General features: G+C 50.1%; 4 protein-coding genes across 4 annotated transcripts; 2 read left to right on the forward strand and 2 right to left on the reverse strand.

Moving 5' to 3' along the window:
- The first annotated feature begins 2,312 nt into the window (after window positions 1-2,312).
- Window positions 2,313-3,518, forward strand: K441DRAFT_663540 (signal recognition particle, SRP19 subunit). Its single transcript, XM_067649212.1, has 2 exons — window positions 2,313-2,785; window positions 2,972-3,518. The coding sequence occupies exons 1-2, from the start codon at window positions 2,353-2,355 to the stop codon at window positions 3,280-3,282; spliced, it is 744 nt and encodes a 247-aa protein (XP_067501768.1). The 5' UTR covers window positions 2,313-2,352; the 3' UTR covers window positions 3,283-3,518.
- Window positions 3,519-3,937: 419 nt separating this feature from the next.
- On the reverse strand, window positions 3,938-5,443 carry K441DRAFT_570921 (Asp-domain-containing protein; the record flags this gene model as incomplete). The annotated part of the gene is made up of 2 exons (XM_067643950.1): window positions 3,938-4,802; window positions 5,115-5,443. The coding sequence occupies 2 exons, from the start codon at window positions 5,441-5,443 to the stop codon at window positions 3,938-3,940; spliced, it is 1,194 nt and encodes a 397-aa protein (XP_067501769.1).
- A 2,769-nt stretch (window positions 5,444-8,212) lies between these two features.
- On the reverse strand, window positions 8,213-10,527 carry K441DRAFT_571110 (P-loop containing nucleoside triphosphate hydrolase protein; the record flags this gene model as incomplete). Its single annotated transcript, XM_067643961.1, has 2 exons — window positions 8,213-10,156; window positions 10,234-10,527. The coding sequence occupies 2 exons, from the start codon at window positions 10,525-10,527 to the stop codon at window positions 8,213-8,215; spliced, it is 2,238 nt and encodes a 745-aa protein (XP_067501770.1).
- A 135-nt stretch (window positions 10,528-10,662) lies between these two features.
- On the forward strand, window positions 10,663-12,614 carry K441DRAFT_189542 (glycosyltransferase family 4 protein). Its single transcript, XM_067640427.1, has 5 exons — window positions 10,663-10,805; window positions 10,859-10,890; window positions 10,938-10,972; window positions 11,030-11,418; window positions 11,467-12,614. The coding sequence occupies exons 1-5, from the start codon at window positions 10,789-10,791 to the stop codon at window positions 12,554-12,556; spliced, it is 1,563 nt and encodes a 520-aa protein (XP_067501771.1). The 5' UTR covers window positions 10,663-10,788; the 3' UTR covers window positions 12,557-12,614.
- Window positions 12,615-12,824: the final 210 nt, after the last annotated feature.

A 12,824-nucleotide genomic window follows, 5' to 3' on the forward strand; every position in this document is an offset into this window, starting at 1 on the left:
TGTTGGTCCTCTCTAACAGAGCACGGGGACGTTTCGAAGAGATGGAAACAATACAACTCCGAATTGTACTTTGGTGTCACCGGGCAAACTTGAAGTGACGTGAGTTAAGCCGACTAAAATGGGTAAACTTTAGCTTTAGACGTACACTTTTGCCAATGCACTCTCACAGACGGGGAACTCACGATTCGAGCAAAACCAAGCCATATATGCTTCAGAAAACCCAGAAACATTCTGCCCTTGGCGTCGGCTTTGCTTCTATAAATAATTAGGAACAGTGAGGTCCGAGAAACGGGATGCTACCATGACAAGGTCTCTCGGCATGCCGAGAGCATCCCGTCCATTCGGACCGTGCCGATTGCCGCCCTTTCCGACTCCCGGGTTGACATTGCATATATTTTCGCTTAGATCTGCTTGTTAGAGATATTGCTGCCTGCGGCTAGTTGTGGATGAATCATGATTGGAACTTTGGGAGTGGTGGTGGGACCTAAAGGCAGGGGGAGGTCCCAGTGAAAGTGTTTAGACAAACAAGCGTGAAGAGCATGGACATTGAAGTAATGATTAGAATGTTATCTTGAAGTTCTTGCAAGGGTCAGGCGACTGCTGTTTTGTTTGTCGAGTCGTGTTAAGCAGGTTCTTCTAGCCCGGGTGCGACCTGCAGTGTGCTGGTGACCGGGAAACTTGTCCCCTAAAGGGATGAAAAGCCACTGAAGCGCTGTCATGGCGTGTAAAGTATCAAGCTTAAAGTTGGGCCTCAGTCGACAAATTTTTAACGAGGGACATTAGATGCAGCTTGCCATTTGTCTTGGTTATAATGATACCAGCTAATGTTGGAGAGGTGAAAGATGAGCTGTTTGCTATCAAGCAAACGGACAAAATTGTGGGTCCATCTAATTGAAAGTGCATTGGGCTGTCATACCTCTGCTGTGTATTTCGTGGCTATGAAAAACTTTGCGACCAGTAGGATGCGCTGCCGAGAGGGTAGAAAGACAGTTTGGTCAGGGTAGGGCTTTATTTTGTCATTGCGGACTCTAGATTTAGGTAGTCCAAAAGCTTTGGCTTGGCTCTGGCTTGGCCCTGGATTCCAAGGTTGCATATTCAACAGAGGGCTGAAAGGAACAGGAGAGTATGTGAAACCCTTTAAGCCGTGAAATACAGAAACTACTACGCAATAGCATGACTCCTGCGAAACCTAGAGATGGTATCCACCGAATCATCGGGCAGGCCGAAAGCGTTGCTTTAATGGGCATAGCCTTTTGTCTATTATCCATCCATGGCTGGTCATTTGGCTTCTAAAAAGTGCATGAGTGGCGCCATTCTAGCCTTAAATGCATTTGCTTCAAAAATGTGGCGGACGTCCACACTACCCCAAGAATAAGAGACTGCAGATGCAGCGGCAAGTACCACGAGACCATTGAAAGCATGAAGATTTTTGATAGGCTCCTAATGTCCGAGAGCGGGACCAGGCACGACGGGAATGAGCTTGAGGAAAAAGGTCAGTCTTAGCTCTCGATTTAGCCCGTGTCTTCCGGTCATCCACTATTCCAGGATGGGGTATCGGATTGTGAACAATCTTGCCAAAGCTACATTCGACTTCGGGAGTTTACGAGTTTAGTACTTTACGCAAAGTAGTCTTAAGTATATGTATCTGGGACGCATCTAAGTTCTGGCTATTCAGAATAACCTCAAAGGCTTTGATGGTCGTTTTCTTGCTTCAAGTGTAATACAGTACAGACTCTAGTCCCTTGCTCTTCCGGAACTTTTCGCCCTGACATAGCCAGGCACGACGATCACTGAGATGATCACGTCCAGAACGATGGTTAATGCCCCACGGGAGCCGAATAAGACCGAAGCAGATTGCTGAGGCCTTTGAAGATCGTCGCTTTTACGCAACAAGGGTGCATGGTGTTCTGAAGGGTTGGAGCATAGAGGTCTGGACTCCACAACTTGGCGAGGCCGGCGTCTTGGAGGGGAAAGTCCATCAGGGTTTACGGCGTGCAGTTGTCACTCGACGAAGGTCAAAGATTGGACGGCTGTTCTGACGAAGAAGACTTTTCAGCTTACTAGTCCTACATTGCGAAATAGGACACGATACTCTAAAGCGAAATGACCGAAGCCGTTGGAAGGTTTCGGAATGATTTTCTGTGGGCACGAGTCGCCATTGCAACGTTATCGGCCGGAGTCAAGGAAATCCCGATGTGCAGAAGCGAGTCCTGAAGGGAATTAGCTCAACACCAAGCAAAGCTCCACCGATGATATCCTACTCTTATACACCCGGTTAGAGCGTACTTCAGGGCGCCAGAAATACATCCCAGGGATATATACAGATATTGGTAACTTTGTTACCAATTCACGATGTCTCGCCACGCTCGCATGGAAGAAATCAGTGATAGCGACAGCGACCCTGCTGGGATGGATATCTCTGATTTCGNCCCCGCCAGTATTATGTCGCCAGTCAACATTCCCTCTTCAGGCCCTATGCTACAACCCCAGCTTCGACCTTCTGCTGCTCAGCAAACTACAGATCGCGAGAAGTCAAAGCATTGGCAGTGCCTTTACCCAATATATTTCGATAGTAGCCGGACACGCGCTGAAGGACGTCGTGTTGGACAGGAGCAAGCGGTGCCGAATCCGCTGGCCCGTGAAATCGTAGACGCAGCAGCATCGTTGGGCTTGAACGTTGTCTTTGAGCCGGACAAGACTCATCCGAAGGATTGGAGTAACCCGGGTCGGGTTCGTATACTGTTAAAAGAGAACGGACGGCAGGTAGCACGCAACGTTAAGAACAGTGAGTAGCTCCAGTTCTGGCGTCATAAAGACTACACTTAAAGTAGCCTTTGTATAGCACAAGTTCTAAAGCACATCTTGACTTTCGAAGCTTCAGAGTCTGTTTATCCGTGCATCGAGAGTTATTAGTTTCAGTTTTGGACGTTCAACCTTTGGATAACTTTGTTGACCTCGCAATTTTCTCCAGAGCACCAACTATACCGTCTTATTTCAGAATACCTAAAATCTCACCCCACAACTACCTCATCGCCGCTCCGCCTTCGCATCGCCGGCCTTCCTCCACCAAAGGAGCCTCTCCCGGAGCCAGCAATTCCGCGGGGATGGAAAATGAACACTATCCTGCCTCTACACTCACCTGCGCTTACTGGTGGTGGTGTAAGCGAGAATTTCTTCCAAGAAATGATGGCTGAGATGCAGGGAGAAGCTGCGGGCGGAGCTGGTGGAGGCAGCGGGGGGGAAGGGAAGAAAAAGAAAGAGAAGAAGAGAGTAAAGGGATGAATGTGATTCGAAAATTGGCGAAGCGGAAATTGGGCGGGAAAACGGTGCATATGCATTGAGAGGCGTTTGTGGCGAGGCATCGGTGCCCGGAGCATTTCTGTATGGGATGACAGAAAATATCACACGTGAGAACGTTCGCCATGGAAATGAGACACTTTGCTGGGTATTTTGCTTCAATTAAAGTAGAGTACGAGTGCTCATTAAGCAATCAACACTTCCAGTACGACCGCAGCCATCCGAAGAGTGCCCAAATGCAACCGCAATGGCATCGCAAACTGCGCAAACTTCCGAATCTCGGTTTACAACATGGTATTTGGTGCTTTCAAACGAAATTGGATCTTGCCAATGCGGCTTTTGCTCATGCTGCTCATGGGCAACAATATGCTCCTAGACACATTCAGGTCACGTTGACATGCTTCATTACAGCATTTCCTATCATGCTCGCTGTTTGGAAAAATTATTTGCTGACATTATCGTCATAGTCTGAGGTAGACATTGTGCGTCTAGGCGCTGCCTTTTGGCATGCGTGCAAATGTTGAACAAAAGTAAGAAAATATGAGAAATGAAGAAGTGAAAGAAAGACATCTCTGCATCAACTCTAACATTTCCCCATATCGTAAATATGCACCTCCGTAAAATCACTCCGCCATATCCCTTATGCTTGCTGCGCGAAACCTAATTGTGGTGTGCTGGCCCCGCTAAAAACGACGTACTGGCTCTTCAAGAAGATATCACCGAAAATGGAGAAACCAATACCAGCATTATCCTGAATGCCGCCAAAGCAAGTTGTGCCCGCATTTTCAGCTGGAGCATAGTTTATGTACTTGCCGGGAATGGTGTGCTCAGTGCCGCCGATGATGGCCGTGAAGTCGGGAAGAGTAGCGGTGCATGGGAAGACATAGCCACCGTAGGTCGTAGAATTCGAGGAGCCGGAAACCTGGGCGTAATAGGCTTTGACAACACTGGTGGGGACGTAGAGAAGAGTAGTGCCGGTATCAGCAATGGCATCGATGGAGAGAGTCTTTGTGGAGCCGGAGCCGACAGCATAGCCCGAGGCGGTGAATTCCCAGAAGCCGTTGCTAGTATCAACGTTCACATACGTGATCGAACCCGTATATTTGCTTGAATCAATGTAGCCGAAGTCGTAAGTGCCTGCAGCGTGGTACTTGAGGGTGACAGCAAAGAGGGGTGAGGCGAGCGAGGACTTGACGTTGTCGAAGAAAGTCTCAGCTGGAGTAGGCGAGACGGTGTTGATGCTACTGAAGGCAAGGCCGAGTAGACCATCGTCATTGGTGTTTTGCTGGAACGCACTGGAAACGGAGGTAGCGGCCTCGACAGCCTGAGAGGTTGCAGTCACGCCGCCAACGACAACAGTGTCGGCATAGACGGTACCAGACGCGCCGGAACCGTCACCGTATGTGATTGACCAAGTCTCGCCAGGGAGCTTCTTACTGGATTGGGCTCGGTAGACTGCGTGTCCAGAAGTCTGCGAACTGGGCATGAGAGAGGAGAAAACCCAGCTTGAGAAGAGTTAGCAGGATTCATTATGAGTAAATTCCAAGACATTTAATAACATATCCCGAGAGAGAATAACAGCGATAGAGCCCAAACAGTCAAGCCGCCAGGGCGTGTCTGCGAGGATTATGCGATTAAGAAACAAATCCGCCAACTGCATGAATCTGCCCCTGCGATGTTCCAAAACTATTGCCGGTCAAGGTTACGTTAAGCTAAGAGAAGATCTGAACATTGAACATGCATGCTGGGATTTGATGCCGCTTTGAGGAAATCTGGGCACGCCCTGCGATTATAATTGAATAAAATAGATTACTCACAGATCAGCACTTCCAGTGTCGAAGTTTAGTTCCATCGTTGTACCGCCAACGCTGACAGGGCAGAGATACTCAGAATCGTAAGCATCGTCTGGAGTGGCAGAGACCTCTCCCGTTGCGGCGGCTGCTGCTGCGGCCGCAACAACTGCCGGCACCTCTTTGTTGTATTTCTGAAAAGTCTTGGCTATGGTAATTGCGCCATTCTTGTAGTATTTGCCTTTCACAACTTGGACAACGCTGAATGTCTTCCGCTTCCCAAGTAGGTCAACCGGAGAGGCTTGGACAGTACCGAGGAAGGCCAACAAGGCTGTTATAGAGAGTAAATAAGGCATGATGAAGAACAGGCCTGATCAAGGACGAATGGAGCGAATGACTAGCTGTGGAGGTCCTCGGGACTGCTTGAGTGAAGATAAGAGGGTGCTGGACCAAACGGAGGATGTTGAGCCCATCTTTATAGTCTGAGAGGGAAGGCATGACGAGCATTCCGTCCCCCACAATGGGATATCCAGGACTGCCCCAACGGGACTTAGCAGGCAGATCTAGAAGGTAATCAAATGCGGTAACCACTCGACGGTACGTTCCTGTATCTTGGGCAGCTACAGCTAGATTTAGAGCCAAAGTGTCGAGGGACATGTTCTTGAGTGTGAAACTCTCCGGATACCTTCTGATTCGGGCGCTGTCTCCGACTTTGAGGCGCATGCACGCCACATTGGGGGCGGAATGCAGCATGATGAAGCCTTTGCTAAGAGCCTATCCATGGGATTGCGCCGGGCCGCCGCCTTATCTCACCACCACTGTCCACCCATCCCAGACTACGCCTTTCTTGGTATTGGCCTTTCGTCTTGATGAACTCGAGGCTCTGTGACTGATGTTTTGAGCGGCCGTCCTTGTCAAATCTGCCTGACGTGGGAAGAAACATCTTGCCTAGCCAAGCCCAAAGGACTGAACACGATTGGAGAAATAGTGAAATGAAAGGACAGGTTCGACGATAGGTTACTAGTGCACATCACTAACACTCTGTACATGACCGATTAACACATGGGCGCGCTCTTGCCGAAAAGCTCCGCCAGTCACTTAGCGAAAGGGTACACTATCAAGCCTCTCCCCTCCAGCTTGGCAACAGCGATCTCTTGAGTGGATAGCCACAGCCATAAGAAACTCTGGGGTCATCCACCGCCATCTGTGCGCCAAGATGATAAGGTTGAGCCTGGTGTCACGGCCTTGCCAGCTGATGTGCACGGCCGGAGGGTCGTGAGACTTGGATATGGGAGCGTGTTTGCCTCTGACAAACATTCAAACCCTGTTCTACCTGGCTGGCTGGCTGGATGCCTGGGCCGTAGCCGTGTCAATGGGAAAGCACGTAGGTCGATGACGAGCACGCGATTGTTGAAACGAATCCTCGAAGCCGTTGGAATAAGGCAGGTGGTGGGCTGCGGCGCAGAAGGCGCTCCAATGACCTCAAGTGTTTTGATTAAATGAGCCGACGAGAACCTGTCCTGTGCCGATCCGATATTAACGCTTAAGCATTAAGTCGGCCTATCATAGGGACAAAGCGCTGGGGTCTCGATAACGCTGCCGTTCTTGGTGGTGCAGCGCTGGACCGCCAAGAAGCGTACCTGTGTTTGAACAGCTCCGCCAACAAGGTCGTCAGCAACGGCGGAGCATTTCGATTCGATAATAGATCCAAATAAGAGATCACCCGCTGTGAAGGGAGAGTGCTGGAAGCGGACGTGTAGCCAACCAGAAACCTCAAACACTCAGTGATGGGAAATGGGCATGGAGTTGTTTGTCAACTTAAAGTCTTGACCTGCCGTTTTGGGGACACTTAAGCGAGTAGACATCAGCCCTTCACCCGTGGATCTCCAGAGAATAGGCAATCGAAGCAACAACCTCCCCTTTGGCCGCTCCTTTTTCGAGAAGCTTTGCAGCGTTGGCGCAATACAACTGGCTCTCATGATCTGGGATGTGCTTACTGTTACCTCTAGGTCACTTCCCTGTTTGTCCGGATACGAGGCGGACAAGAGGAATGAATGCTAGAGGGATCGTCTTTGTCCTACAAGGCATCCTTGATCCACCTTACCTGTGGCCTATAGTACAAACAACATGGCGATATAATTGGCATTGATTTTACGAGTGTACAAGCGAACTAGCCTAGAGGACTGACATCAAGAAAATTGGCTACCAATTTGGTTCACCAGTGCCTCTGAATCGGCAATTCCAGACCTCAGGTAATCTGGGGGACACTTCCTAAGTCTCCTACAGTGCTAAAATTGTGAGTAGTGCTATACGGAACTCTGTATGGCTAAGTGGAAGGTCTGATGTGCAGGAACGATACCTGGTACAAATCCTCCCGACCTCCCGAAGCCATGCTACATTCCCTCCTGACGATTATTCGGCGATTAGATCAGTAAGTGCTTCCAAGAGGTCCGAACATAGATGATAGGCGCTCTAGGCTAGCTGAACTGATCCCTTTGAAGAAAGAGGATTGATGGGAGCTAAAACCTGGATTGCCAACCTCGGAATTGATATGCTAAAAGGATGATGTGGATGTTTGCACAGTTGGATTAGAATCACTGTTCTGGAAGCCAGAGGAGCCGGCTTTCAATTTAAGACCGGCGTGATCTGGTCCGGGGTGAGACTCGAAAGCACATTCCGTTCTTGGATCAGCCCCGATGTAGAGATCGACATCGTAAAATGCTTGGTACTGAACCTAAAAGGTGTGGGTGCAGCGTAGGTACGAGATATGTAGGTTCAACTTCCAAGGCACATTTACTCGCAGTGCTCACCTGCGCTTTGAGGAAGACTTAGGCGACTCAAATTTGTGAATGCCCATTATTGATCGCAGTGTGTAATGCCCGGACTTGTCTGCTGACGGTGTCAAAATGTCGTGGTGGAGCTGAATTAGGAGAGTAACTCGATATTCTAGGAGTTTGGTGCCTTAGAGTGGGGTTTGAAGAGCAACGATTGAAATCTTCCGGCACGCACCGACCAAAGCCTCCACATCGCCCCCATCGCCCCTCATTAGATAACGGCTTCTCCGGAGTGGTGCCCCTTCCGGAGCTAAGATTCGGTCCGTCTACCACAGCTAATGTCGGCTACCCTCACACGGCCCGTTCCGTGCTACCTTCCACAGCGAGCTGGAGCATTCTCAAAGCAGCCTCATACGTAGTTCGCCTCTCGTCACCCACTGCTTCTGCATCGACCTTTGCTCGTTCCACTTTCCTGCCACCCCTCCTAATACTTGGTGATCTTGCTATCTCGTTCCAGAACCACCTACCTTCTCTCTTTGTAAAGAGAGTCCAAGCTTGCCCCTCTTTTCCGGCTCGAGCCGTTCGTCCAACTCGGTGCACATAGTTAGTAACGCTTCGTGGAAGGTCGTAGTTGACAACCTGTGTAAGGTTAGGGACATCAAGACCCCTTGATGCTCGGTCCGAGGCTATGAGAATTCTGAATTTGCCTCTTGTGAAGGCGGTAAGTATCTTCTGGCCTGATTTAGTTGTAGAAGATTTAGTGAGGGCTGCCATTGTTTCTTTTAGTGGCGGATGAAGTATGCCCAATAGGTGAGACAATCGCGAGGCGTTCTCATTGTTGTTTGTGAAAATGAGGACACGCGGTAGTCCTGCAGACACTTTCACTTCTGTTTTCTTTATCTTATTTGGCAGAATCTTTTGTTCACGTAGTCTGGGCGAGGAACTGCTATCAGAGTCGTTGTCTTCGGAGCATGATGACTCCGATTCTGCTGACGTCGACGCTTGGGAATCCTCTGAACTAGATGAGGTCGACTCGGAGGAGGGCGAATCTGACGAAATTGATTCGTCCGGGTCCGGCTCGAATTCCTCTTTGCCCTGTGATGAGCTGATTCCTCTCGAAGTACTGCGTAGCTTCGCGTGTTTTTGCTTCTGCAAAATTGTATTTTGCAAGAGGCCTAACAAGTAGAGAGGCTTGTCTAGGCCTTCACCCACGGGTATTGCCCACTCTTTGAGAGTTGATGGTAACTCAAATGTCTCTCCGTCTCCATTTGCGGCAGCATTCGGAGTGAGAGAACTGGGCATGTTCTCATCGCTTTTGACTACAACCAATTTTGGCCTTCGGAGTTTTAGTGAACCCAACTTTGCTAGATCTCTTGTCATAGTCGCGCTTAAAACCACTTTAGTGAGCTCTGGAGCTTCTTTTGGCCAATTTTTTTTCGAAAATATCCTTTCTCGGACACTGAGCTGATCTGAAGAACTTTCAGACTTTAGGGAGTTCATCAACACGTCTACCCACTCCTGAAAACTCTGATCAAGTAAGCGATCTGCCTCGTCAATGACTAACCATCGGACATTTCGTAAATGAAACCCCGTGGTTGATTGAATATGCTCCACCAATCGTCCAGGGGTGCAGATCAAGATGTTCACTTTGGATTCGTAATGTGGAACATGGCCAGGTAGCATGTCCATCAGGTCATCTAAGGTCCCGCTCTTCTCCATGAAACCACTACGCAGTTGCTCGTTTGCGATCTCATGCAACCCTCTGGCAGCGTCCGGGTCGTACCTGCTGCCTTTCTTGACAATGAGCTCCTGTTCAGACAGAAATGGGACATTTCCAACAGCTGTCCCAACCTTCAATTTTGTCCCTACGCAAAGTTGCTCGGCGACTGTGCGTGCCTGGGCTACCAACTCCCTTGTAGGAACGATAATTAGCCCAGATAATTTTGTGACGGCTCTACCCTGCAAGCCCTCTATCATGGGTAGAATATAAGCTAGTGTTTTCCCTGAGCCCGTAGCCGCTGATACACAAACATCGCCAGTGTGTCGTTGGAGACCTGGACGCAGCAATGGTAACACTGCAGATTGGACAGCCAAAGCGTCTTTATACCCCTTCTTTTCAAGCTGTTCGACTAGCTTTGGATCTAGCTCTAGATCTTTAAACGGTGTTTTGGTTGATGATGAAACAGCGATAGGCTTTGCAAGCCAAGGTGGGAGTGCAGAAAAAGTTGGTTCATACTGAGGTTCAGGGACCGGTGCTGGCTGAGGAAGAGGGGTCAAATCTATGTACTGGTTAGACTTTATAAGTGTTTAAGGTTGAGTTAATAGTTCTTGCCGTGAAGCTTAAGAGCTGGGCTCTCATGAAGCTCCTCCACTATTGTTCCTTTTAAGCTCTTCCGGGCAACATCTGCTAGCTTAGACGACTTTTCGAATTTCGAAAAGACGGACTTGTGTTTTTTTGAGACTTCCCCATTATCCTGCTCTTCCACTATGTTCTCATTCTCTCGTTTCCGTTTCGTGGGCCGGTCCTTAGTCCGTTTTACCTTGTCCTTGGGTAGGTCTTCCGCTATTGAGGATTTTGGCGTAGGAGCAGGTGAAGCTGGAACAATCGCAGGCTTTGGGGCTGCGGGTTTGGGAGGGATGTACCGCGTGTAGAATGGGGTAGCCATTGCGGGCTGTTTTGAATTGGCCGAATTATTCCACAGTGGAGATGGTTTGCCCAAGTTTCTGGGCTACGCGCCAGGATTTCGAAAATACCCAAAATATTCTGCCACACGGGCCCGCCCTGATCTCATCGAGACCATCGCAACACCCATCAACACCATGGACATTGTCGCTTTGTTCGAACTTCCTCTTCTATTATAATGCGACAGCGCAATGTATTACCGCTTATCGACCAAGCGAGGAGGTGACGGCTGTGGTAATTCAATATGCCTTACAACATTGCGTATGCTTCACAGTCTGTTCAATGTTCCAAGTTTGCACTAACAATATTCTCAGGATGATCAGTGACTTCTTCTTCCCACAGCCAGGTCATTTGAACGTTCCTGATCTTAGGATGTTTTCTAATTATTGGTAGGAGGAATCGAAAGTCACATATACCAGCTCTCCACGGTCAGTAAATGCGGACATCCCTTTGATCTCTGGTCACCAAGCTTATTATTTGCGCAGAAACTCATAGACCGCGGTCACAAGGTGATCATAATTACGCATGCCTATGCTGGCCGCACTGGAGTTCGATACCTCACGAATGGCTTGAAAGTTTACCATGTTCCCTTCTTCGTCATATACCGCGAAACAACATTTCCTACGGTCTTCTCGTTCTTCCCTATATTTCGGAACATTATAATTAGAGAGCAAATAGAGATTGTACATGGACATGCGAGTCTCAGCAGTTTGTGCCATGAGGCTATCCTACATGCGCGGACTATGGGCCTGCGCACGGTGTTCACCGACCACTCCCTCTTCGGATTTGCAGATGCGGCCAGTATCCTGACAAATAAGTTATTGAAATTTACCTTGAGCGACGTGGACCATGTTATATGCGTCAGCCATACATGGTATGTCGCCTTTGCAAAGTGAAAACTTGGGCTAACGAGGCCGTCTAGTAAGGAAAACACGGTCCTCCGCGCCTCCCTCGATCCCCTCATGGTCTCCGTGATCCCCAACGCTGTGGTCGCAGAGAACTTCCGCCCTCTTTCCTACACTTCTAACGAACACTCAAACTCCGTCGTCTCCCCAACCGAATCCAACCATCGCGGTGGCCCTCCACTGGCACATCGCTTCGGACCACATGATACCATAACTATCGTTGTGATATCCCGCTTGTTCTACAATAAAGGCACCGATCTCCTCATAGCTGCCATTCCACGCATCCTCGCCTCCCATCCGAATGTGCGCTTTATAATCGCGGGGTCAGGCCCCAAAGCCATCGACCTCGAACAGATGCTAGAACGCAACGTCCTCCAGGACCGCGTATCGCTGCTGGGCCCCGTGCGGCACGAAGAAGTGCGCGGCGTCATGGTGCGCGGGCACATCTACCTGCACCCGTCGCTGACGGAAGCGTTCGGCACCGTGATCGTGGAAGCGGCCTCATGCGGCCTCTACGTCGTCTGCACCCGCGTCGGCGGCATCCCCGAAGTGCTTCCGGGCTACATGACCGAGTTCGCGAAGCCGGAGGAAGACGATCTCGTCGCCGCGACCGGCCGCGCCATCGCCAGGCTGCGCCAGGGCAAGGTCCGCACCGAGTTCTTTCACAACCAGGTCAAGCAGATGTACTCGTGGACCGACGTCGCGCAGCGGACCGAGCGTGTCTACGACGGTATCAGCGGTGTGCTGCCGCACGACGAGTTCTACCCCGGGACCGGTGTTGGTGCGGGTGGTGGGTGGAGTGCTACGAGGGGCCGGGCGGGCGTGCAGAGCTTTGCGCTTATCGAGAGGCTGAAGAGGTACTATGGGTGTGGGATTTGGGCGGGGAAGCTGTTCTGTCTTTGCGTCATTGTGGATTACTTGCTATTTGTGTTCCTGGAGATCTTCGCGCCGAGAGCGCGGATCGATCTGGCCAGGAATTGGCCGAAGAAGAGCTCGGACGCAGGAAAGGAGAATGAGAGGGACGGAGACCTGGCCATGAAGGACGCGGGAGGGGTCGGGAGGAAGAGGGGCGCAAGACACCACCGTGAGAAGAGGCGGGAAGCGTAAACGCGACGCCGCGATGAGCCACCGCACACGGTTTCCTCAAGAGACCAATCGAGGCCCACGTTCACAGCAAGATCAGGCGCGCTGGACCCCAGGCGTAATGGATGGGTTTTAAATATTTATGAATTACGACTAATCCCTATTGCTGCCACAGCGGTCGTCCGCTCCGCAACCATGGCATGCTCAAGGACTGTGGAGAAATATATGCTATCTAATGCACCCATGCCACCTACAATCCCAAGTGGCCAATGCCAAAGTAATAAGCGGAAAA

The sequence above is a fragment of the Cenococcum geophilum genome, assembly GCF_001692895.1.
Source record: "Cenococcum geophilum 1.58 unplaced genomic scaffold K441scaffold_33, whole genome shotgun sequence".
Lineage (NCBI taxonomy): Eukaryota > Fungi > Ascomycota > Dothideomycetes > Gloniales > Gloniaceae > Cenococcum > Cenococcum geophilum.